This window comes from Pundamilia nyererei, unplaced genomic scaffold (genome assembly GCF_000239375.1).
Source record: "Pundamilia nyererei isolate P.nyererei 1_Seehausen unplaced genomic scaffold, PunNye1.0 scaffold00161, whole genome shotgun sequence".
Lineage (NCBI taxonomy): Eukaryota > Metazoa > Chordata > Actinopteri > Cichliformes > Cichlidae > Pundamilia > Pundamilia nyererei.
This window is the reverse complement of record NW_005187562.1, coordinates 303748-330781: the sequence shown is the minus strand read 5'-3', so window position 1 is coordinate 330781 and position 27034 is coordinate 303748. Positions and strand designations below refer to the sequence as shown.

General features: G+C 39.8%; 1 protein-coding gene across 4 annotated transcripts; it reads left to right on the top strand.

Moving 5' to 3' along the window:
* The first annotated feature begins 64 nt into the window (after nucleotides 1–64).
* hbs1l (HBS1-like translational GTPase) lies at nucleotides 65–24780 on the top strand. 4 transcript variants are annotated; one of them, XM_005745569.1, is made up of 18 exons: nucleotides 78–363; nucleotides 1000–1068; nucleotides 1296–1427; nucleotides 1622–1873; nucleotides 13329–13437; nucleotides 13659–13864; nucleotides 14700–14865; nucleotides 15621–15738; nucleotides 17899–18045; nucleotides 19030–19104; nucleotides 19213–19330; nucleotides 20867–20935; nucleotides 21032–21136; nucleotides 21621–21711; nucleotides 21945–22053; nucleotides 22202–22302; nucleotides 24040–24184; nucleotides 24272–24780. In XM_005745569.1, exons 1-18 carry the CDS (start codon nucleotides 321–323, stop codon nucleotides 24281–24283), a joined length of 2067 nt encoding a protein of 688 aa, XP_005745626.1. In that variant the 5' UTR covers nucleotides 78–320; the 3' UTR covers nucleotides 24284–24780. The 4 variants fall into 4 exon arrangements, with proteins under 4 accessions (XP_005745627.1, XP_005745626.1, XP_005745628.1 ...); XM_005745571.1 differs by lacking the exon at nucleotides 78–363 and adding an exon at nucleotides 431–541; XM_005745572.1 differs by lacking the exon at nucleotides 78–363 and adding an exon at nucleotides 612–630.
* Nucleotides 24781–27034: the final 2254 nt, after the last annotated feature.

The window sequence follows — 27034 nt, the reverse complement described above, 5'->3', positions numbered from 1 at the left end:
TTATGCCAACTACAAACGGAAGTTACGTCAGCGAAGAAAAAAACTTTTTATTATTATTATTATTTATTTTACTTTAATTATGCAGAAGCTCGGCGTCGATGAAATGACGTAATTACAACAAATACGTTTGTTTGTTTTTATTTTTTTGTGTGTTGGGGTTACATTTATGTATTTGCGTGACTGTCGAATCTATTGTGACCTGCCTGCTAAGGTAGGCTAGCTTCACACAGCAGCAACTGCAGGAGCTTCGCTGGGCAGTGGACACATGTCCGTGAACCGAATAACATAACAGTGGCGCCGAGAGAGGAGGCATAATCAACATGTCTCGTCATAGAAATGTTCGAGGTTACAACTACGATGAAGGTAGATGGCAAAAACGGTTCTCATTTAAATGCCGCGGCAAGGCGTCTAAGAGCTAAACCAGTTAGCTGTTTACAGCTAAGCTAAAGTTTACAGTTACTCAGTAGCTGTAGCGGCTAATGCTAGCTCGTTTAACTGGCAAGATCCCACTGTTGTCGTGTCACTTGGCACCTAGCGTATGGTAAATTGTCCCATAACGACAGTAATTACTAATACCCACGCAAACCCAAGATTTTGGATTAATGTTATAGTAAAAAAATCTGATGTGAGGTGTGTGTAACTGCTACATTTACTAATGTTTACTCAGGTTATTGCTAGCTACTTGCCTAGCTTGCTAACTATCCAGTGTTTTGTTTGTGCCAATAACACCAGATTCCTTACTTGCTCTTCTTTACATTCAAATCTCCCAATGTTGTAAATTTGCGGAATATATCTGTAAATAAAGCTTAGAGTTAAGCGATTAGAGGAAAATCTCCAGGTTTCTAGTGTGCAGTGGCATTCATAAAGTTGCTGACAAAGCAAAGTCACAGCTGGCATAAAGGGACTTTACTGCAATTGTGTATACGACTGTTTGTGTGAGGCACAACAAAATGAGCAAAGGTATCCATCTAAGTGTTGTTTTTTTCTTCTTTTTTTCAGACTTTGAAGATGATGACATGTATGGACAGTCTGTGGAGGATGACTACTGTTGCATTTCACCAGCAACAGGTTGGTTACCATTGATGCATAGTGAAGATGGAGCAGACTAATTTGAATCTGTCTGAAGTTAAGCATACACTGCATTTTCAAATAAATAACTTTTTTTCATTACACTCATTGATAACAATAGTTGCTTGCATTTCCAGTTTAAGTTTGAAAATATGCAACATTAAGTAGACATCATATATGATAACGTATAATCTACTATTAAAATTAAATGGTTTTGGCTTATCTAGCAAATCAGTTCATCTACTCGCGTCAAGAAAGACATGCACCAAGGGAAGAGCCTTTAGAGGAGGAAGAATTTGAAGATGAGGCTGTCCCTGTGTCCCCTACTGTCAACCAGAATCTCAACCCTCTTGATCAAGGTAGTATTTTTGAGCACACAACTGCGGCTCAGAATATAAACATTTCTCAACTTGTTTTTTGTGTTTTTACAATTAAAGGTTCCATGCACCAGTTCATTTTGTCCTTTAAACTTTTGATGTCTTTTTTTAAATTTGTGCTTTTTGTATGGATCACAAATCTATTGTGTGTGTCCAACATTTGCTGTACTCTTTAGCCAAGCTGTATTCCTGTCTGGACCACATGCGGACTGTGCTGGGAGATGCAGTGCCGGACTCAGTCCTGACCCAGGCAGCCATAAAATGTGGATTTGACCCACAGAGGGCACTGGACGCAGTACTGTCTGAAGACACTAAAACTGCTCCAGTTACCAGAAGTACAGCTGAAGAGACTGGTACAGTAGAGCGAGCTAACCAGGACAAAGCGCCGCAACCACAAAGAACCAAACAAGAGGCTGTGGCTGACAAAGGTACACCTTGAGTGGGTCAAAATAAAATTGTTTCACTGATTAAAAACGGTTACCCCTGAGTGATTCAGTGTAGTAACACACCGGGAGGACGTTAATTTGTGGCATTTAAAGGGTTGTATAACAGATTTGGGTTTTCTGTGGAGTTTCATAGCTATGAAAAAATTTTTCTGTATAGGTGGGTGTTCCAAGATAAGTATTTCCCATTTCCTCCTCAAACGCAGTCAACATAGGTCACTGCTGCTAGTACTTCTATATAAATATGTGTCATTATTGGGTGTATGGAAGCCTAACAGCCAGTAGTGTTCTTTGTTGATTTTACACAAATTTGTATAGTGATACAAATGTTTAACAAAGTGCCTTCTTTCTGTCTTTTTTTTCTCTTTTTTTTACTATATGATTGATTTGACTTCTGCTCTGTGGTCCCCCTCACCCCTCCTCTTCGACAACTGCACTTGGCTTTTGTAAGGTAAGGAGCCTGCTTGTCTTCTTCTCACACAGACATGACGTCCAAGGCACATGAAGCCAACACACATGGGCACAAACATGCACATCCACATGTACCCGAACTAAAAGCATCCAGCTTATGTGACCTCTTATCTCAACCAAATGCCGGCAGCTGTGAAAAGCAGGATTTTAGCCTTAAAAACATTAGCCCAGGTGTTAGCAGTGGTGGTAGTCTGGCACAGCTCATCTCTGAGCACGAGCAAAAGAATAAGGGGTCAGTAGTAGCTGACACAAGGCAGGGCTTGGACGTTTCCTCATTCAACAAAGGACTAAATGCAACAACAACAGCATCCATTATGTCTAGTCAGAGTAGTATTTCACTGGGAGCTTTGGCATCTTTAAAGACGTTATCAGCATCACCGGCCTCTCCTCCCTCCATCCTTTCAGTGTCACTCAGTAGTCTATCGCTAAACAACCCCAGGACAGCAGCTGCCGGCTCTTCTATGGCTGCTCCTCCTGGATTTGGGAGTCTCAGCTCTGTTGTGCAGAAAAATCAGCAGTCTGTTGGGGTTGGAGGCAAAGCCATGCTGGGTGGTTCAAAGGGTAGTCCAACATTGGCCGATTTAATCCAGGAGCACTCAAATCGAAGCCCAGCTTTCAGTAACTCTCTCCTTACTCCTCAAAGCAGCATACCATCTGCAATGTTTCAGGGAATGGCTGCACCAGCACAAACACTATCCCTGTGCGAACTTGCTTCCCAGCACCAAAACAGAAAGAGTTCCCCTCAATCACAAAGCACTGAAAGACTAGCGAATGCTCTCTCCTCATCAAAAATAACTAGCATCACTCCCCCATGTCTGGCTGGCACTGTCTCATTGTCCCAGCTTGCCTCGCAGCATTACAGCAACAGTTTCTCAACTTCCCCCAAGCCTTTCAGCTCTGAATCTCCAGAAAATGCACTGAAGCAACCACCTGGTCTCTCTGAGCAGCTCTCTTTGTCACATATGGCGTCTGAACACAAAAGCAAAACCTCAACCACCTCAAATGGGTCACAGTGCTCCCTCACGTCGCTCTTTTCACCAGCAAAACCAGAGAAGACTGGCATGTCAGAAGAGAGTGCTACAGAGGGTGGTGCCAAGTGTGAACTCGACCACAGACCATACCACCAAATCTTCAGACAACCTAAACCAGGTCACACTATTGATCTGACTTCACTGATGGCCCAGTCACATGGAGAAGGTCTCCATCAGCTTGAAAGTGACCTCCCATCACCCATGTCTCCAGCTGCTTTTGCATTGGGGTTGGATGTTTCCGTTTTTGCAAAACCATCAGTGTTTGCGATTACTCTGTCTGTTCAGACTAGCAGAAGACAAAAGAGGATGAAAAATGTACTGAAGGGAAAAATAAAAGGTCAGAGGAGAGGAAGTTATTACAAGGCCTTCCTCTCTCAGTCGCAGGAGAAATCCAAACAGCAGCTTCCCACACTTTTGCCGATTGTACCTTTCCGCTTCGACACCCCTTCGCCTGATGACATCGTCCGTGCTAATCAGCGGAAAGCTTTCACCAGGTAGCCACAAGGAAAGCGCTTAATTCAGTTGCATCTACCTTGGTGCTAACTTGACTTGCTTTGAATGAGAACCCCACTTCTATCTGGGCCCTTTTGCTCTTATCACTGAACTAAACCCAGAGATGCAGCACTCAGGGTTGCACTCATTCATGGGGAGTAAAGGAACTTTTGGGTCCAACAAAATGACATGCTGACTCTGATCACTGGTTAAAAAAATAATAGAAAGAAGATTATTCAAGCATTTATGTATTTTTTTTAAGTGAACACATACAGAACAAAGAGAAATGAACTCACTCTGGCAGCTTAACAATAATCTTAGCTAACCCAAGCAAACCGTCAAAGAACAATTTAAGTATTTTAGGAACTTTTAGAAAGATCTTTTGTTTCTTATTGCTGTAGTTAGCTTTCTCTCCTTCATTTTAAATGTAGTCTTATTTTTGTATGCTTCGAAGGCCAATGGCTTTTTAATTTTTCTATGATCACAGCAAAGAGAAAGTTCATGTATACTCTAGATGTGACTTTTTTCTGAGCTGCATGAACCCTCAAAAGACAAAAGAGGTTGACTTTGTTTGCAGGTGTGCTGCAGCTATTGGAATATGGATCAGTTAACCATTGTACTGGTTTACTGCTGCCTGTGTTTGAGATCATGGGTTTGACTTTTTGGTTTAGAGGACACCTGGAGATTTTCCCATGAGGGAAGAGGAACACATACGCATATGCGTACAGACACACAAACGAATACACAAAGACAAGCAAAATCTTTTAACTGTTAAATATTGAAAAACAGGTTTTTTTTGCATGAAAGCACTATATACTTTTACTGAATTAGTCAAAGTGAATGCGTTCATACTGTAGTAAAAGATTTTAATTTCGTTTTGTATACATGGGTTTAATTTACACTGGGTGTGTCTTCGCACACTGCCAAAGGTTAATTTGTCTGTTTCGAAATAAAGATGATTGAATTTATGTGCTCTGAGTGAACCTCTGTCTAGTCTTCTCCTTCAGTTTTTGCGAATGTGCGTGTGTTAAACACGTTTTTTGGCTTGTTGTAAGGAACTAATCCTACCTAATGAATTTTAAAGTGCTCTATTTTAATGTATAATTGTATAGTAAACTGCCAGTATAGGACAATAAACAGTTGGTCATAGTGGTATCTTTACCAGTTAACAGAGCATTTGCCTGTTTTTAAAGAGACATTTTTATAAAGAAAACATTGTTTATCTGCAGTAAAACTTCCATTTTTAAACGGTTATGCTAAAGTGTCTTGAGGCATTTCTGGTTTTGACACTCTTGTTTTTTACTCATTCATTGTTGTTTTAAGTGGGAATTCATGTTGGTAGAAGAGGAATAAATGTCATGCAGGTGCAGAGAGTAAACTGGACCCCCGGGGTGTCTTCCAGAAAGGAGAGCCTGAGGGAGATGATAAATGATAAAGGACAGTTAGTGTTAACAATAGCAAGATAAACATTAGAGGTGAAACAGGTTTTTCAGTGTACAAAGCTTGCAGTCCTTGGAAAATGGTGTTTGGAAATAATTAGATGCCCTGGACGTGTTGTGGTCTGTTTTGTGTGAAAATGTGCAGGTCCAGAGTGTTTTTATAGTGTTTTTTTTTTTTTTTTCAGGGAATCAAGAGATGAACAAGTTGTTATTAGCAAGTGGTTTTGTCCAGCAGCTATTTGTCCTTTTTTCTCAAGGGGAGCCGCTGTGTGGGTTTGTGCAGGAAGCTGCACTCTTGGAGAAAATGTCAAGCCAAGCACATGTCGACTCTGCACAGCAGCCGATAGACTGCTGTGCCTCTTATACACCACCTACGTAGGAAAATCTGATCAAGCCTCTCAACTTTCACAGCTTTCACAAAGGCTGTGACAGATCAAATCCTCTTTGTGTCTTTACAGGCTCTGCATTTCTTGCAAGGCATACATGTTGCACAAACTATGGTTTTGAAGTGGTGCCAACTCTGGAAAATACTATTGTTCTAACAAGTGGTCAAAAATAAGCAGATGCACTTGGACTTACATGCGTCAGTATTATGTCTTTTTTGTGGTGTGTGTTCTGTTAAAGGGCAAAATGGAAAATTTTGCATTCAAAACATTTGACCTCGGTGCTGTGGTTGAATGCAAGACAAATCCTAAATGTCTTTTTAAAAAAAAACCAAAAAAAAAACCACGCAGCTGGCATGCACAGTAGTTCCTCAAATTTGTTAACAGCTACACTTTCCCAGGAGTTAACATGCTAGTCCTACTACTTCCTAATACCAATCGTGCAAATATATATACTGTACTAAGTAAACATGTTACACATTTAAACGACCACATATTACTTATAAATAAAGAAATCTTTGTTAGGAATATTTGACTTACAAATCAAGGAATCTCTGTTCAGTATTTACTATGCAATCATTGTCACAAAATGCGATTTTGAATATGAAATTGTTTGGGTGAGTGGTTCTCGTACTTTGCCTGAAAGCTGTTTAGCAGTTTCCAGTAGCTGAAAATCTTTGGAGGCACTCACTAGCTCTTTTTCTGTCCCAAATATCAGCTACTAATATGAGCTGAGACAGTAAATATAACTCTATTTTAAAGTTTTGTCAGGGTCCATGCTGTGGTAAGATTTTATAATTAGATTTTATTTGTGTCAGGTGGAGGCCTGTGTGTATGCAGGCACGTGCAACGAACAACCTAGTTGCTTGTGGTCCTGTGTGTTTTTTTTTTTTTTTTTCCCCCCCCCCCAAGCAGTGGAGTTGCTGTCCAGGTAACAGAGTACTCCTCGATGCATAGGCCCATATCACCAAGCCTTAGGCTACATCATTTTCTGATGTGCACATCCCAGAATTGTAACAGTAGACTTGACACAGACCTCAATAACTGTGATAGGTCTGTGTGGTAATAATGTATGTTGCAAACCTAGTAAGTGGATTAGTAAGATTATAGCTCTGTAAAACACGATATAATAGGCTGTAATTATATCTCACTTCCTTATTTTGCTAATTTATAATTCTGCCAGTGTAAACATATAGTTTTTTAAATTATACATGCGTAGACTCTGGTGCGTCTTTAGTCTTTCTATCTTCCTGCATTTCAGTAAATGTATCTTGATCACGATTTGATTTTTTCAAGTCTGGCATTGACAGCTCAGTTTGACTCATGATGGCAGAGCAATGCAGACATACTAACTAGGGCTGTGCCATGTGGTATTGTTTTGTAATACAAGTATAATAGTAATTTATTTTTAAATTTAATGCCAGGCGTTTATGTTTCTTATTGCATCCAACCAGGGGACAAACTCTGGTATTTCTTAGAGCCCCATGTGAGCTTTCGATTGAATATTTGAAAAGGAGCTGCTTCAACAACCCTCTAACAAAGAAGAGGGTTGTTGAGAAAGAAAGAAAACTGAAATAAAACTATTCCAGCTAAAGGTGGAAGCAACAAATAAATGTGTTTCACCACTTGAGGCAGAAACAACCTGTCAAGTACAAGAAAGTTCTACAAAGGAAGAGATGCTAGCAGGGATGATCGTCCCAAATGTCAGCAAATGACTCCACCAAAAACTGCCTGAACACTCGCTAATTATGCTCCATACGACAGTAAGAGCAAACGGTGGATGGAAATTACTGATGTGGTTACACAGTGGAAAAGCAGGGCTTTAGGCAACTGGTTTAAAAGCGCAAACTGGGATACAACATCCCATGTAGAAAATATGGTTGAATTTGTTTGTGTAACAGTGCTGTGCAGCTCTTGCAGTGTGAGTTATTGTTAAAGTGTTAAGTGGTTATTTTCTACTTAAATGGTCCAGGGAAAAACCTGATAGGCTAGTTTTCTGCTTACAGTTGACTTATGCTGTGCCACTACAATTCTGTAATATCGTGATATAATTTTGAGACTATAACGTCCGCCCCTAATACTAACATGTCAGTATAAATCCAACAGCATTGCCCGCTATGGCCAGGCTTCAGTGCAATACATGGGATTGGACAGACTGTAGTATGCTTGGGCGACCTGCCTGGACATATCATTTGCCCAGACATATATTGGTAACATTCCCAAGCAACGCACCCAAGAAATCCATGCTATGTGTTGGGGGGAAAAACTGGATAAAATGCCTTTCAGTGAAACAAACAGCAGCAGGGAAGTTTTTAGTCCCATCTAACTGCAGTTACCGTCAAACTACATGACCAAGTGCTTCTTTTCAAGTTTTGATCTCATTTAGTTATTGCAGTTATTGTTTGCAGATGGGGAGTGTCATATAATAAATCCTTAACCCACTAATCGCCTTGCTTTAGCAGAATGCTACTTTTTATGCCAAAGTCTGCTTAGCTGCATGCTTGTTTTCCATTCAGACATGCTCTAAATTTGCAAAAATTGGGATAAAATATGGAAAATTTATGTCTAGAAGAAGGTGTGTATTAATAATATAGCTGTTAGGCTCTTTCTATGGCAGAAAAGATTACAGTCGCCCCTGCTGTTGTTGTTGTTGGGGTTTGTTTTTTCATGTTGGCAAAACTGTTCAGCCTTAAGTTGTGTGCAAGCCCTTGCATATTATTCAGAGCATACACTTCTGTTTAACTGCTTATTAATACAAATATCTAATCAGCCAAACACATGTCATCAACTCAATGCATTTAGGTATGTAAACATGGTCAAGACAATGTGCTGAATTTCAAACTGAGCATGAGCAACTTGAAATAATCTCAGACTGGTTTCTTGAACATCAGTTTTATTTTAGCTCTAGTGGCCTCCGCAGTCAACAGATCTCACTCCAGTAGAGCACCTTTGGGATGTGGTGGATCGGGACATTCTCATCAAGGATGTTGGGATGTGGATTCAACAAATCTGCTGCAACTGTGTCACGCAAGCACCTCAATATGGACCAACATCTCTGAGGAATGTTTCCAGCACCATGTTGAATCTATGCCATTGAGAATTAAGTCATTTCTGAAGAAAAAAGTGGGTCCAAACCAGGGTTAGCAAGGTGTACCTTGTAATAAAGTGTTGTTAAAACCATATTTAAGCAGCTTGTTATAAATGGTAAATTCAGATTTCTAGGCTCTCCCAATCACTATCAACATTTGCTAAACTAAGACTTCTGTAGTTTTATTCTTAAAGCATTACATGTAGTTTATGACCCTTTGACCTTTTTTTGGTGGTGGGAGGGTTGTTAAGTTGTGGTTTTGGGATAACTTAACAAATGTGCATAAAAAAAAGAATCACAGTTTCTTAAAGTAGTTAAGATTTGAAATGTTTCTCCATCTAATTTTATATGAAACACTGTGTAGCAGAAAAATAAATCATCCAGTGGCAATTACTCTATAATGTAAAAGTGCAGAAAAAGGTCCTGTATGCATGAGCAACATACAGATGACAGAGATCTTAATGTGTGAATATAATTATGACTCAAAATGTAGGTTTGAACAGGAATAAGGTAAAAGCTCATGTACAGTAACCCTTGAGAATGTGAGTACTTGAGTCCAGCCACAGTACAGTGTGTCATTTCAAAACCTCACTATCGTTACTATCATTACCCTGCTTGATGCATGGTGCTGTTAAAGTTGGCATAGAGACTTGTTTATTTTTCCATGCAGGTCTTTTGGCGTTCTTTCTGCAGAAGGGGCAGATGTGCAGTCATGTCTGTCATTAAAGTTCACTTCTAGATTCCTCAAACAAGAAAGCACTGAACAATAATGTCACTTAAAATAGATTGACATAGTTATTTATTTCTCTTTTTTTAGACAACAGTGTAAACCACAGTGTACATTAAAGTTGTAGGTTGTCGTGCTGTAGGTCAGAGACAGTCTCTTTATAGACCTGTTTTGAACTATAAAAACACATTAGGTGAGAATTTCAAGTAGCTTCTGTGACTAAAGGTTAACTGCTGAGTAGGTGGAAGTCACAGAAGCAGATATATATATATATATATATATTTTATGAAATCTTCAATTGTGGTACTGACACTGTGGGTCTGTATGACTCATCGTGAAAGGGGTCAGATCCTACTCATAGCTTTTGCCTCCACCAGCAGTCTCTTTTTCATTCATGTTTCCATCTATTTTTCAAACATGAATGAAGTTTGACTCCCAGATTGTCTCATTGAGAATAGATCCACAAGTTTAGGGTAGAAGATGGACTAAATTTAAACCGAAGAACCCCATGGATTTTTATTCCAGCCTTTATGGTTGAAATCGTGTAATTAACAATAGATTTAAACTGGTTTACATATATTCTTAATTACTAATTTCCCTTTTTTCGTTTTTTGTAACAATACAAATTAGAGATGAAACTGGCGCACATTCAGAAATGTTAGGTGACTCACTTCAAATATTCCCCTATTCCTCCCCACTCCCACCCCTGTCTCTCTTTAGATATTTTGATATAAAGTCGACACACCTTATATGTCTCGTAGGCTGTAGCGGCCTCAAGTGGTTGGTGTAGTCTTTGCCCCACCCCTCACCTTTTCTTTTGTCCGCACTGCGTTTCTGTGTTTGGACAGACAAGGGAGGGTTGATTTGCATATCCTGGGTGCACTCCCTTTATTCTGTCATGAATAAGATGACTCACTTACTCATTCAGTCACACTAAGGGTCCCCTATAATAGAGAAATCCTGGATAGAAGGATACCATGTGTTTACTTACCAGTCCAAACAAGGTAAAAGATCCTGCTCTGCGCCTCGGAGCTATATTGCGCCGAATCATTTTTCTCATGTTACCATCCTGTTTGGAAAAGTGTTGCAGTGTTTTGACAAAGCAACATGCACAGTTAATAAGGGGGTTGACATTTGCTTAAGAACTTGAAGGAGTACAGCAGAATGTTTGGTTTTTCTTTTTTCTTTTTGAAAAAACATAAAAAAAAACATAAAAAAAAAAGCAAAGAACCTGTCACATACTTTAGAGCATGATGTGTTTTTTTTAATCACAGTGTGTATTGGTAGATTCATTAGAGTTTCCCAGTTGTCGTATCATTCTTACTTGCTCTAACGAGGTTGTGTTAGCCTTGTTTCCAAAAACAGTTGTGACTCTTATGTGAAACATGAATAAGAATGAAATCAGTTGACCATAATTTGAACTACTGTCAAATTATATTAATCGATTGATTGAATGAAAAATGATCCTGGTCCAGAATCTGTATATACCATTTACAGCTGTGCAGCTAATCCAAATGCACAAACCCACCCCGTCTCTCTACCATCATGGTTGCTGGCCTGTTTTTTTATATACAGACAGACTGTCAGTGGCTGTCTGTCAAGGACCCTGTCTCGGGGCCTGAAGCTCAGTATTGGTATTTGTAGATTTTACATTGTCCTCAGTACTTGGTATTCTGCATATAGACAGCAATAACATTGGGTAGGTGTACAATTTATAAAGCACTCCTGCACTACAATGCCACGCCCTTTATTGCTTAAAGATCAGAGCTATGAGGTTTACGGCCTTGCATATAGAGATTCCACTATATTTTTGATTTTATACACCAAAGAAAATGATATATAGTTTTATTTTGCACTGCTTTCTCAACTATTTTGCTAACATTCATATTTTAAAAGGCAATAACATTTCCCAATTTGACCCTTAATGTTTTATCTTTGTACTAATTTCAATTAATATGTAGGTTTTTGGGTGATTTGCAATTGACTGGATTTTAGAGAGGGCTCCAACTCCTTTAGATACAGAATTGTAAGTGATTTTCAAGTTTTCAAGTGGCCTGATGTCCTGTTGACACAGGTGGTAGAAACCTCTGTGTCACTGAACAAGGACCAGAAAAGCCCCCAGCTGCACGAAGAACCAAAATTCCCCAGAGAGTACTTTTTCCATCTCATGTTGCTGCTTACTGCAGGACAGGTGAAACTGAAACAGTAGATTTCATATGATGGTGGTGTTTTTAAAATTGCTGTAATTTAATCGCAGCGGTGGTACTTTTTTGAACCTTTTTCTTTTGTCGATTAGATTTACCTGTCATTTCTTAAGTGTAGTTTTTCAGTTTTTATCTCAGTTGTTGCAAGCTCTGCTTTGGTTGTCCCCTTTTTCCACATTTAAGTAGATATGGATAAGTGTGTGGGAATCAACAGTATGCAAATGCCATTAACTTAAAAAGCCTCACTAGAGTGTGGTGAGCTGACTTGTGTCGCAATGTTTCTGAGTGAAAGGGACTTTTTCTCTAATGCAGAGCAAGTCATTCAGAGAGTGTTTGGTTAGAGAAAGTCCATTAATATTCTGTTGAATCGCACCTCTTTCCTCTCATTTTCCCTCAGGGTATTTTTTATGATGAACAAAAGGTATAAACATGCAAGGATTGACAGAGTTGTAGTGTTTTCATAAAATTCATGCTAAACAAAAGCTAGAAGATGAAGGTATATCCACTGTTTTATCACTCCAACACATTATAGAAATGCTGAAGGAATGCAGTGGGGGGTTGTGTGGGAGTTTATCCTATTTTGATACAACAAGGAAAGGAACATAAAATAAAGACTAATAGAAGTGGCAGTTTATTAGATCTTAGGCCCTTTTCACCTTGTAGCAGTTCAGGCTTTCTGTTGTGCATATATGGACATATTTTTTTAATCAGTCGTGTGTGCGTGTGTGATAATGGATGCATTCACTTTCAGTGCTGCACTTGCTGAGGTGACACCTTTTCAAAAGATTCATTCTGCGAAATGCTGTGTCACACTGATCTATTTACGTGGAGACGGGAGGCAACGGCCACTTCTGAAATTAACCCTTTCTGAACCAGGATGTCACTGCCGCGCACAGACGCACAGTGTGTGCAGTAGGCTTGGCTGTGCAGCCCAGTCTAAATGAATCAGAAACGGGTTGATATGACTGGGACCGGTGGCCATTTGGGACTGGGATGACAAAGCAGTGACCTCAACAAGTCTCACTGCTGCATAATATGAACTAGCAATCAGATAGATATGAGGCTCAAAGTGCAACTTATTGCAATCTGCACTCTTACTGCTCTCAAGAATATGCCAACGTGCAACCATAACTAGTAAAATAGTCATTACCTGAATCTGTTGGACATCACTGATGTGTGCATGGTTGTTTTAGTGTTGTAAAACATTATCTTCAAGCAACTTAAAGGAGTCCAGACGCTTTTCTTTGCAATCTCCTTTGACTACGATGACCTGGATGACTGAGAACCTTCACAGACAAAACATTATCTACTTAATAACACAATAAATATTGACATTATTTCTCTGGACTGGTTAGACACATTGTGAATCTGAGGTTTGAAGCTGCTCCACTCACTTACTCTGATAATTGTTGAAAGATTGAATCTTAATGTCTTTTAGTTTAGCTAATATTTCTATATTAACCTTGATCTTAGTGCATGCCCAGAAAAGTCTAGATGTAAGCGACCACAGTGGAAAAAAAACAAACGGAAAAACTTTTTCTCCTTGGAGAAAGTGTGAGTCATGAAGGCCTTTGTTTGCCTTTTTGTGTCTCTTATTTTTTTCAGCTAAAAGCAGAGATGCTTCTCACAATAAACTGGACTCTGAAGTTTTACCAAAAGTGGCCCGCATGACCGTCTCTGGAAAGAAGCAGACTATGGGTTTTGATGTTCCAAGGTAACTTAACCCTTCCCCTGTTGTCATGTTCAGATTGTTCTCTTAAAACAGTAAAAAAAAAAAGTTATTTGACTGTGATTTAAGCCTTTAGCAAAATTGTGGTTTAATTTAAAGCAAAAGCTAAAGACTGATCTGTTTGGTTAGAAGGAGATTAGAGCTTGCGAGACATAATTTTCAGTTGTTGCAAAGAAGCGTATTCACACTTCAATTTCTCTTCTCAGTACAGGGGAGAACGGTGTTGTCGTCACAGCTACAGAAGCTGCCTCCAAACGCCCTGAGACTCCATCTAAAGGGTCCAATGGGGACGAGCCCGTGACCGGTCCCACCCTGAGCCGTTCATCTGGGAAGGCACGGCAGGCCATCAATATCAAAGCTGAGCTGGAGAAGAGACAAGGGGGCAAGCCTCTGTTAAATTTGGTAGTTATAGGTAGGCTGAATATACTAATATTAATGCTCCACCTTTATGAACTATTTTGTGCACCACTCAGTTAAATAGTACTTTAACATTTAATGCTTTGGGGTATTTTGAATGCATGCAAATCCAAGTTATACGTTAAAAGAAGAGAAAGATCAGCAGTCACAGTGCTTCGAAATTTGGGAGTATACCCAAAAGTATGCTGAGTGGGAGTTCCTTTTTTTTGTTTTTTTAAATCGGGCACTTCTTGCAGAGTTGGTTTTTCCCCTCATATTCTAGAACCTGTGTTCAGTGCCTTGATATTTCGATTTACAGTTGGGCAGTTAATCATATTGAAGATCTCTTCTTGCTGCCCTTGTTTGGTTGGCTGTGCCTATGTCACCGTTGAATGTAGTAAATGAGTCGAGCTTCAGACCAGCTCAGTTGCTCAATCATTATTTCTCATTCTCAGTTACAGCAGAAAAAGTGACTTGGTAGTTTCAGAAGTGCAGATGATTCTAGTTTCCCACAGCCTATGAAACCTTTCGTTTTACCACGATACCCCCCTCCTCCGCCCAGAACCTTCGATCCTTCTTCCCATTTCTTTCTACCCCCCTTGCCACTTGTGCAATTCTACTTATTTCCTTCTCCAATCTGTGGCTTCCCTTTGCTGTTTTATCATTTTCAGTCCTCCCACCTGTCTTATCATTCTATGCACATTCTTCCTCTTTTCCTTATCTGTCTATCCCTCCCTCCATTCCTCGTCAGAGTCCTTTAACACTCCCCGCCCTTAGAGCCTATTTTCTTTTTGAATGACTTTCTCCCTCAACTCGGCGCTATGATTACAGTGCTAGTCCTCTCTCTACAGGTCACGTGGATGCGGGTAAGAGCACACTGATGGGCCACCTGCTATATCTGCTCGGCAATGTCAACAAACGCACCATGCATAAGTACGAGCAGGAGTCGAAAAAGGCAGGAAAAGCCTCCTTCGCCTATGCTTGGGTTCTGGATGAAACGGGCGAGGAGAGAGACAGGTATATATTGACTATGAAAGTGCGCACAAAGTGAAAGATGCGTGCACAGTTATTACATAATAATCAGCAAATTTATATTTGCAGAGAAAATGTGCATTTATTGTTTTTAAGGACATATTTTTATTACATAACATTATATTTATTACTCCAAAAAATGTTTGCCTATATATGCATTCCAAGTTGAGGGTAAAATCAGATTTATTAGCTCACAGGTAACTACTGTTATGCTAAAAGATGTGAGATTCAACTTGGAATCTTTTTTTGCTCAAGCTTCTTTAGATTAGAAAAGCCTTGTTGAGTTATCGATGCAGTCGGTCAGGTTTGCTCTGGATGGATGAAAAGGGTTAATTTGTTACAAGAAAGCTGTTTTTCCTACGTGACATGGAATTTTTATTTCGTACAAAAGGCATTTATCATGGGAAAAAAAATAGTGTTAAAAAATCTGTCCCTGCTTGCACTCTGTTGTTATTATCAGAGTGAAACGGAAGCGAAATACGGCAGAAACAGAAAGTGACATGGGTGGGAATCCATATTCAACTTATCACTAAGTTCTGAAGCAGATGCGTAATACTTACGAGCCTCGCCCACCAGACGTGCAGTTACACAGGAAATGACCAGGACTTTAAATCTGGATTCCCTTATAAGGCCTTCCAGACACTTTAGCACGCTATTAACATCTAGAATTTTCTCATATTCAAGTGTATCAAATGGTTAAAAAATGAATTGTTGGCTTTTCCCCCCTTTTTGTGCTTCAGAGGTGTTACAATGGATGTGGGCATGACAAAGTTTGAGACAAACTCTAAAGTGGTGACACTGATGGATGCACCAGGACACAAAGACTTCATCCCCAACATGATCACAGGAGCTGCACAGGTATAACATGAAAAGCTCTTCACACAGCCTGATCAGTCCATGTAAATCAAGGCTGTGAGTGAGATGTTGCTAGATGTTGGTGGGCTGCGCATTTACAGTTTACGAATGATCGAAATGGACGTGCCTGATGAAATTTAAGTGCTGCAAAAATACAAAATCAGACCTCATAAGAAGAGGTTACAGATGAATATGAATGAGTGTAAGTAATGAAGTTAGAAAGCTACATCTATGTACAGGTTAGTAATCAGAAACTGAAAAGTGGCTTGAATGCATCTATAATTTATGAGATGAATAATAAATATAATGTAATAATAATGAAGGGGATACAGTTTGAAAAATACCTATTTCAGTAACCTATGTGCTCAGTAACCTATTTCTGAAAAATAGATTGCTGTTTATCGAATCTTCTGCTGTACTCTACTCAATCCATTGGTTAGCTGCAAATATGACTCAACCATTTAAACAATTCTAACCGATCCTAAAACATTTTTCTGACTTTGAAAACTTCTCGATTAAAATGGCCGCTTTCCCTCCTTCCGCACCCTGACATCTTGAAATAACTTCGGTGGTTTTGGGTGTTGGTATCGCAAGGTGTTTTTGCAGGCATGGGTGTGCTTGTCTGTGTCTGCTTTGGGGAGCTCGTGTAATTTCTCTTTTACCATATGACTGTCCTCACATTTACCTCTTCATGTAGTGACTAAGGAGTTTCTGCTGTAAGCAAATCAAGGTGACAGTGTGTCATGTACTTAGGAGGATATTTTCAATGTATTTTCTCCAGTAGAACATGAATTTCTAAGTCAAAATGAATAGAAATTTCTGTAATGCCACCTGCTTATACTTGTATATAGTATAAAAGTATAAAATATTTTGTCATGAAACACTTGGGGCATTCATTATGACCAATGTCAGTAATAGGGTTTCCCCCGTCAGTCAGCTGATTTAATTATTTTTATTTAATGTGCTTTAGCTATAAATTTGGCTGTCAGGGCATGCTCTCTTTGCAATTTCTTTCTTGTCTCTTCAACTTTTGACTGTTTTTCTTTTTGCATAAGATACTGTGCCATTTTTACTTAGTTTACTAAAGTATAGAGGAGAGCATCCAGTTGCTGTGATGCATGTATTCAGTGCAGTATCTTAACGCTGGCCTACACTCGACATGAATTGTCCAAACTGTAATGTAGAACATGGCTTCATTTAATGTTAAAACAAAGAAATGGTGACACAGGAGGAGGCACGGCTAGAAGATGAGCCAGCAGGCAAAAATCTAAATTTTCACACAGTGTAAGTAACTCAGCACTCACCTATCCCAGTGGTGACATTAAAAGGTTTACACAACATGCATTCATGCAGTTCTCTAAAGTGATTTTCTCAGGAAGTGCATATAAACATCAAGGGTTAAGTCGGTGCACTTTTGCTACTGAATCTTTGATACATCCCTTGATATACATGCTCAAAACTGATTACAGGAAAAAAAATGTGGTGAACAAAAACAAGATTTTGGCTTTAGATTGTGATGCGTGGAGTGGGTGGAAAGCTGATGTAATTGCAGTTTTTCACAGGTTAAATGTGTTTTCCAACACTGAGAAATTTCCTGGGCCTATGTTTTGATGCTGTAAAAACTCAAAAAATGCTGAAAGAAAAAATAACAACAGAAAGTAAAAAACGGAAAATTTCATTCTTTCACTAACTTGGAAAATATTCATAGCGTGACGATAAAATTTTACATGCGATAATCAAATATTCTAAAAATAATTGTACGAAACCCCCCATCAGTGCTCTGTTCTGTATTGGCTCCCTGCTTCTCACTTTCCGTGTGTGTTTTTTGTGTATGTGGAAGGGCAGGGAGGGCTCAGAGAAGAGCCATGACTCCAAATATAAATTACTACAAGCAACAACAAAAAGAGCCCCTAAGACTTGAGGGTAGTTTATGCACAATATATAAGCAGGACCTGTTCTGAAAGCATCAGTGCTGCTCATGTTAAAATCTGATAGCATTGCAAATGCTTTCTAAATGTGGAAACATTAGCAGTGGTTTATAAAGTTACAAACAGAATATGTTTTGGAAAATTTACAGTGTGTGGTTTTTATTTTTAAGTCTGCCTCTGCAGAAACGTATGCATGCCAATCTCAACACCCCTTTGCCTTACTCTCTCTCTCCAGGCTGATGTGGCGGTGCTCGTGGTGGATGCCAGCAGAGGAGAGTTTGAGGCGGGCTTCGAGGCTGGTGGTCAGACCAGAGAGCATGCCTTGCTGGTGCGTTCGCTGGGTGTCACTCAGCTGGCTGTAGCTGTCAACAAGATGGACCAGGTCAGACCTTCTGCACTAAAACGAAGCACTGTGGAGGCATTTTTAAGACCAACTGTTTTTTACAGCTGAACAATATGAGTGGCAGTCTGTTTGTTTTAAACAAATAAGCACACAGTCCTGCAGGTATGTTTAAAAATTAACGTTGAAAAGAATCTTCAGCTTGTCCACCGTTGGGTGAATCCAGCAAATCCTGCTAAGGTATCTTTTTTCTTTGTTGCAAAAGGTGTGCCCAGAATCTCCCTTTTCTGTTCAAGAACAACATTGTGGAGAAGTTCATATTATAGGAAACGATAAGGGAAAGAGCAGGCCTGTTGTGTATAGATGGACAAATCAAAGAGTCGATTGGTCAGAATAACTGCAGAAGCACGGTCATCATTGCTGTAGTTACCAGGAAACTCGAAGTCAGTGTCATGACTATAATTATTCTGCAGTTTTGAAGATCATTGTGAAAGTTGACACTGCACATTTCAGTGCAACTAAAAAATCTAATCTATCAAGAAAAGGCCTGGTAACAGGCCTCGTAGATTGAAATATGGTGGTGTGATGTTCGGTAAGCATTACATGCAAATATATTTAAAGAAATGTAATATCTGGCATCTGAAGGAATTTTAGAAAAGTGGGTTGATATTTTAGCCTGTCACTGTTGTACTAGTACTGCCCAGCTTCAGCTTCATGTGGTATATCTACCCTGTGAGACTGCGGGTGTACTTGGTTGACACCATATGCAGGACTGCATAGACAGCACTGCAGTCTAAAAGAAGTTAAATTTTTATATATATATACACCTTCTGAATGTTGAAGACCTTAACAGGAGAGAATAAGGCCTTAAGAAACTGTGTGTATGTGTGTGAGATTGTGTTTTTGTTTTTGTTTCCTATAATCACTGGCATGTTGGTGACACATTTCCATATCAAAGCAGTGCTGAAGGGGAAACTCTGTTTCTTTGTGTTTTTCCTTTTTCCTGTATGTTCGTTTACACATCAGGTAAACTGGCAACAGGAGCGCTTCCAAGAAATCATCTCGAAACTTGGCCATTTTCTCAAGCAGGCAGGATTCAAGGTGAGCCGGCACGAAGTCTGAGGACATAGCTCTGCATCTGTATAATATTTTGGCTGTGAGTAAATATTTGCTCTCTCTCTTTGATTCCGTGTTTATCTGCTTTTCCAGGAGTCTGATGTTTTCTACATCCCCACCAGCGGCCTGTCAGGAGAAAACCTTGCCACCAGGAGCTCAGTGTCACAGCTCACCTCTTGGTACTCTGGGCCGAGCCTGCTGGAGCAGATTGGTAATACACTGTGGCACGTCTCGAGCTGCCGAAAGCGCTTATTGCCTTTTGACTCAAGCTACATTTTCACTCTCTACTTTTCTAAATGTGTGATCTGACGTGATGAGTCACGAGTTTTGTTTCCTAAGAAGGTTGACTGCACTACCTATGCCCAGCTATAGTTATAGAGCAGGATTAAATATTTCAAAAGCTTTATATAAATTGGAACATAAGTCAGTAGACTAAACTCTTGATGTAGCTGTCTTTATGTAAATCTAAATATATTGCCGTTTCTCTTAAATCTGTTAAATTCTGGAGTGCCTGTGTGTTTGCAGCACTTATATTTCACCCCTTTGCAGTTCTGCTCTCACTGTTCTTGAAGGTATGCAGAAAGAAGAATTAGTCATATGTAGATCATCAAGTTTGACAGCTTGAAATTCATCTTGCTGTTAACTAATGCAAGGAAAACCCTATAATCACATAAAGAGCTGCAGGTATTTACTGTAAGTTGTTTATTTCCATATGCCTCAGTCACACAGGTCTATAGAGTGGTCCTGTGAGCCACAGGGAACAATCTGTTTTACCCAACCAGTTGGCCAATAGTTGCTAGAAGTTGCTAGGTGCCTTACTAAAACCCCCTTCTAATTGCTTTGAATGCTTTGATTGCTAAGAGATTGCCACGCTTGCCCATAATTTGCATGGAAGACGCAGACATGACCGCAAGTACTCCCACCTACACCGACTGTGGAGACTGTTTGTCTTTGAATTAAAAGCTGTGCCTTCCTGCTGCACTAACTTTTACTTTGACTGTGAATCTTTTCTGTTCCTGGTTTTCATCACTTTTTTAACTTATATATCACTTGGTGTTTGGTTTGCGAATGGTTGCAGGCAAGTTGACATCTTCCATGCAAACTATAGGCAAGAGTGGCAATCTGCCAGCAGCCGGAGATAAAAGGTTTATAGTGTAGTGGTGGTTCATTAAACTTACAAGTGAAAGATCTCTGGTTCAGTCCCGGGAAGGTCAGCTGGTGTGAGCTGAAAGTTTCTTTTTTCTTTAAACAATAAAATTGACTAAATATTTGATTACATTTATTATATTTAATTATTGAATGACTCAAACTTCCTTTCTTTGGGTTGGCATGAGTGTTAAAACACCAGATGGAAAACCTAAGACGCTTCGCAGCATCGAGTTAGGTTTAATGATTTTAGCACTGAATGTGGATAATCTAACCAGCTTTACACGATGCAGCTGCAGCAGTGTGTTTTTGTGCAACCTTTTTTCTTGAAATGAAAGCTACAGAATCCATGCATTCTGACTGTAAGCTTGCTGCAATAGACGTGACTTACTTGAAAATGATTCACGCAACACCGCCTGACATGTGAAGTTTAGCTTCCATAGAACTGGCATCTATTTCAAAACATTCAACATCCAGTCTCAGTCTGCTTACAGAGAACATGATTCACCGCCAATGGTCACTGGACAGCTCATGTTATTTACCAGCATTTTACCGCTACTTATTGTTTACTTCCTCTTTGTTGTTTTTTTCCCCTCTGAAGATGCTTTCAAGGCCCCTCAGAGGTCTGTAGACAAACCTTTCAGATTGTGCGTCTCCGATGTCTTTAAAGGTAACGTTAAATATGGAAATGGGCCCTTGATGTCTATTTTCTTAATGTCTGTTTTCATTTCTCCAATTTTGCTGACGTTGGATTTTCTCTTCCCAGACCAGGGTTCAGGCTTCTGTGTTACAGGAAAGATCGAGGCTGGTTATATTCAAACTGGAGACAAAATACTGGCAATGCCTCCAAATGAAACCTGCACTGTCAAAGGTATGCACTCATGTGCTTTTTTTCCTCCCCTCCCGGTCTTTGTTAAATGAAATGTCATCAGGGTGGGCTGAAAAATAAAAACCTTATATGGCTCGGTTTTTAGTATCTGTACTAAAAACTATCAAATGAGACCTCAATTATTTTTTATCTCAAAGTCTGTTAGTCATGGTTTGACATTAATACAACAAAGCATCACTCAACACCCACTGCACAGGTGGAAAGTTTATTTTTGGCAGCCATATAGTGAATTTCTGTAGACCTGAAGGGAAACAGATTGATAGCATCTCACAAAAACAATAGTTTGATATTAATAAGAAGTAGAAAAACACGCGTACATTATGCAAAATCACAAAGAAAACAAATGTAAGCCTGATGTCTGCTTACATGTGGACCTTTTTTGTGTGCATCTGCTGGTGTGGATGAGTGGTAAACACTGCCACCTTAAGGCAAGTCGGGGAACAACACTGTGCTCTTTGCACTGCAGGAATTACTCTACACGATGAGGCTCTGGACTGGGCTGCAGCAGGAGACCACGTCAGCCTGACACTCACTGGCATGGACATCATTAAGATCAAGTAAAGAATTAATTGCTAAGGATGTGTTAATATAAAACTGAATGAGTATTTTTAAATATTTCTTAACAACGGAAATTTATAATTTATATTTTGCAGTACATATAAGTATTGAGGTCTGGTTTACAGTGTTTTGATTAAATACAGACTTCGTTTATTTTGCTTGTAGGGTGTTTTTTTAAAATTTTTTATTGTACTTTATTTTTCAAACATATTTTCTGGCTGCTTCCTTCCAGTATGGGCTGTGTGTTCTGTGTTCCCAAAGAACCTATTCGAGTTTGCACTCGATTCAGAGCTCGAGTCCTCATTTTCAATATCGAGATCCCCATCACACAAGGCTTTCCAGTAAGTGCCAACAAAGCTCTGCTTTTACACACCTAAACAATTCTGCCAAGATTTTAGTGATGACAATTGCATAATTATGTTATGTGAAACGACTCTTTGCACAGTTGTATGTGCTTTAACTTTAGAAATGTGTGCACGCTTGGTGTAGGTACTGTTGCACTACCAGACAGTCAGCGAACCGGCCACCATAAGGAAGTTAATTAGTGTTCTACACAAGAGCAGCGGCGAGGTCCTGAAGAAGAAACCAAAGTGAGTTTGGAAAAGGATTTATCATCATTTTCTATCCAATTATGCACGCCAGCATTTTTGTTTCTGTTTATTGTGTTGTTAGGAGTGTTTTTTATTATTTGCTTTGTTTATGGTAGCGCTGAAGCTTTTCTCTGAACTTGGAAACAATGAATAGCCTTCAAAATAAAATGTTCAAGGTACTGCCTTCCAGCGCGTTAATGTCAATGTGTGGGAAGTGTGGTTAGTTAAGTAGGACATTTCTTTTTCCTAAACAAAACTTTACACGAACAGTGGTTTGGATATTTACTGTAGATGCACATACACTGCTCAAAAAAAAAGAAAAAAATCATCACAACATAACACGAAGCATCATTTTTAGCTGCTTTGGCATAAATGAAAGTGAGAAGTGTTCAACTGGAGCGGAAACGACAAAACTGCCCCCAGAAAGGAGGTTTTGCAGGTGGTGGCCATAGATCATTGCTCTTGCCTGACCCCTCATGACTGATTTTTTCTTTTTTCTTTTAGTTGTGCCTCATGCTAGCTCGCCCAGGTTGGCACAGTCTCAATAGTGTGGAGGAGATACTAGGCAACGGGCAGTTTTACAAAGAAGGCTGGACAGGCCGTTGAAAGGCCTTAACCCAGCAGAAAGTCTGGTATAAGGGGGAATAGGAGGAGGAGCGCTGCCAGAGTCCTAAAAAAACTCATGTGCAGTTTTTTATCACAGACTCCATGGAGGGCATCCTGTAGTGGGACCTATGCTCATAGCTCTGTTGCCTCTCCAGTGCACCTGTTGTCATTTTCATTTATGCCAGAGCAGATGGAATTGATGCAAAATGGTTTATGCTTCCTAACATCTGGACGTTGAGTTTTCAGTGCGAGAAACATTTCACCAATCATCCAAGTGACTTCTTTTGTCTCAGCTGACTGCAGGTTTCCCCAACTTTATTAAGTCGACTTGTACCACAAGCCATCACATATAAATCAGTATTTAAGGTTTGATTCTCATCATCCACTGGAGCACAAACTGGGTGTTATCAGGATGCTACTACACAGAGCGAACACAATCCCCAGAGACACTGTGCAAAGCGAAGCAGACGAACATCATATCAAAAAGCCCAGAGTAAATGTGGTTATCCCAGCTGGACATTTGACAAAACTGGGAAAGGCTTTCAAATCCCACCACAAGGATCAGGCTCCCAGCTGCAAACTGAGGAATATAGTGTACGCTGTTAACTGCCAGGAGGATTGCTGTGTGTATATATATATATATCAATGATGATGAGCATGTACACATGGGGGGAACGCTGGTTTGAGCAGGGAGTCAAAGAGGCCATTTACGTGAAAAGGAGCCATCTCTGAATCGAGGAGGCGGCCTAAGGGTACATATTTCACCATCTTACAATGCTGTGATCGCAGCCATTCCCCAACTCTCTGTGATTAATACCGGTGGCTATTGGTCAGTGGTCATGACAATTTGCATATTAATGATCATGAAACTGACCTCATGGCCCATTGTTAGTCATTATTAGTCAGTAGTTCTACTTTCAGTCATTATGCAAATATGCTGTTTATGATGTTGGGAAACCTGAAGTCAGCCGAGACTGAAGAAGTCAGTCAGATGAGTGACAAAACATTTCTCCACTGAAAATGCCACCACAAGATGGCATCATATTAACCCCCTTTTCGCCATAAAGTCAACTTCTTGTTAGAATATTCAAATTCATGTCATGCTGCTTCTTGCGTGTCTCTTCTGTTGAGGTGTTTGAGTAAGGGCATGAATGCCATCGTGGAGATCCAGACCCAGAGGCCCGTGTCATTAGAGCTGTACAAAGACTATAAGGAGCTGGGCCGCTTCATGCTGCGATATGTTGGCTCCACCATCGCCGCGGGGGTTGTCACTGAGGTAATCAGTTGGATCCTGTGGCAAAATAGTCCCACTTCCCCCGTTTAATAAAGTACTCTTACGCCATTTAATTTTTCTTTCCTGCAGATCAAAGAATGAAGACCATTTCTGCCGACACAGAGCCAGCTAGCCTGACTTTGCTCTGGAGACTGCATGCAGCCAGAGACAAAGTGCATTTCAGAGAGATCAAAGAAACGCCGCTCATGGAGTCAGAGCGTTTTATTCATCCATCCATTTATCCAATCAGTGTAGCAGCTGCTCCACCTGTCTGCCCTGAACATCACTAACTGCACAGATACCAAGTGTGTGGCAAGATGTCACAAAATAAACTCCCAATGCATCCGCCAGCTCTCACATCTCAACTCAGTATTGCTGAGCGTCCTCCTCAGTCATACAGGCGCACTACCCAGCTCCTGCTCACTCCACCTTTATCTGTCAGTAAAGCCTGTTGCTCTTAAATTGATTCCACTTGATTAAACCAATGTTTTCTTTAGACTCTGAAAGACCGATCCTACCCTGCAGAGCATCTCACAGTGATGTGTTTAACTATGTTCTTTTTGAAGGAGCTGTAATAAATCGGATAACACTGACTTTTATTTAAGGAGTGAAAGAACAAGTCCATGTTTTTCCCCTCTCTGCTTCTATGCATGAGGGGTCAGCACTGGGTTTACACTGCCCCGTTTTCCTTGATGAGGCTTTTCTAATCAAAACTAAAATTAACTATTGTAACTAATGTTACGTTATGTGGGACTCTAAAGGGCAAAATAGTATCTTTTTTTAAAAACTAGAACTATTTTTTTTTTATTTTAATTTCAATAACCGAAGGGATGAAGTTTAATGCATTCAAATGTTTACTCTAACCAGGGTGGAGTAGTTTAAGAACAAAAGAGTGAAAATTATCATTTCTACTTGGAGAAGGCATTTCTCATTTATGGTGAAACAATAATAGAGTTATTACTGATTTTCTTCTGCAAATCAGCAGAAAGATGTTGTTTGAAGACCTGGTTTGATTTCCCTCTTTATTTCTTTTTCTTTTTTTAAACAAAGGCTCATCTGAGTGCAGTTTGGGGTTCAAAGAGTTGTATCATTTCTGTGCAAAAAAAGAAAGAAGAAAAAATGAACATGACATCAGCAACTTGTGGTTTGAGTTTTGATTTCTGCATCTGAGAAAATCCTTTCATCTAGTGACTCTTCGTTATTATAATCCCATAAGCCAAGAAAAACAAACCTTTCTGGAAGGTTCAGTAAAAGTGTTGCATGTGAAGTTGAACAAAGCTTGGCTTTTGTCCTGACAGTCTCACAGCTAGAATGTAAATGCTGGCTTAATAATGTGAAATAATTTTACAAAATGCTCACAATTGTGACCCCCACACACTTTTTTTTTTAAGCTCTGACGCATGTTGACGAACAACCTACTCATTGTCACCTCTAATTGCGCACAATTTAGGGTGAGAGTTCAATGAGAGTTGAGTTTCCATTCGCTTTTCTCTTTGGAAAAAACAGAAATATAGTGGTTGTTTTTTTGCGTAGGTGCTAATGTGACGTTCCCTGAGGTAAAACGGCTGAAGAGATGAAATATGAAAGGACGAACGTGTCCTGTAGAGCGAGTATACAAGAATTCTCCAAACACAAACACAATGATTCATTCAAAAACTGCTGAACGATATGTTCAGCAGTTTTTGTCACTGTTAACAAATGCATGCGGGCCATGACCATGTAACTTCTTAGTATCTTCTTTTAGTCCATTCTGTTACATTTTCTTGTGATTGTTGCCAGCTTATAGACCGCAATGACATGATAGCATCACACAGTTGTTGCAGATTTATCAGTTGCAAATCTGTAATGCAAATCCCATTCCTCCACATCCCAAAGACGCTCTATTGCAAAACCTGTTAGTTGTTATCTTGCTTGAAGCAGCCAGCACAAGATGTGTACGTTGTGATTCTAAAGAGATGGACACGATCAGCAACAATTCTGGGATAGGCTGTGGGGTTTTAAACAATGCTGTCAGGATTAGAACCCAGTGTGGTCTGCTGCTGCAGCCCATCTGCTTCAAGGTTCAGTGTGCAAGTTCAGAGATTCTTTTCTGCAGACTTTGATTGTAACAAGTAGAGTTATTGTGATAAACATCAACAAGACATTTTCACCCAAAGAGCTGCTGCTTTGGATATTTTCTCCATCAGGCCATCCTTTGTAAACCCTGGAGATCAGCAGTTTCTGGAATACTCAAAACCAGCATGTCTGGCACCAACAATCATGCCCTATTTAAAGTCACTTAAATCCCTTTTCTTCCCCATCCTGATGCTCAGTTAACTTCAGCAGATTGTTTTGATCATGTCTACATGAGTAACTGTACAAGGTGATGCCACTGGATGATTGGATACTTACATTAATATACAGTGGGGCAAAAAAAGTATTTAGTCAGCCACCGATTGTGCAAGTTCCCCCACTTAAAATGATGACAGAGGTCAGTAATTTGCACCAGAGGTACACTTCAACTGTGAGAGACAGAATGTGAAAAAAAAATCCATGAATCCACATGGTAGGATTTGTAAAGAATTTATTCGTAAATCAGGGTGGAAAATAAGTATTTGGTCAATAACAAAAATACAACTCAATACTTTGTAACATAACCTTTGTTGGCAATAACAGAGGTCAAACGTTTACTATAGGTCTTTACCAGGTTTGCACACACAGTAGCTGGTATTTTGGCCCATTCCTCCATGCAGATCTTCTCGAGAGCAGTGATGTTTTGGGGCTGTCGCCGAGCAACACGGACTTTCAACTCCCGCCACAGATTTTCTATGGGGTTGAGGTCTGGAGACTGGCTAGGCCACTCCAGGACTTTCA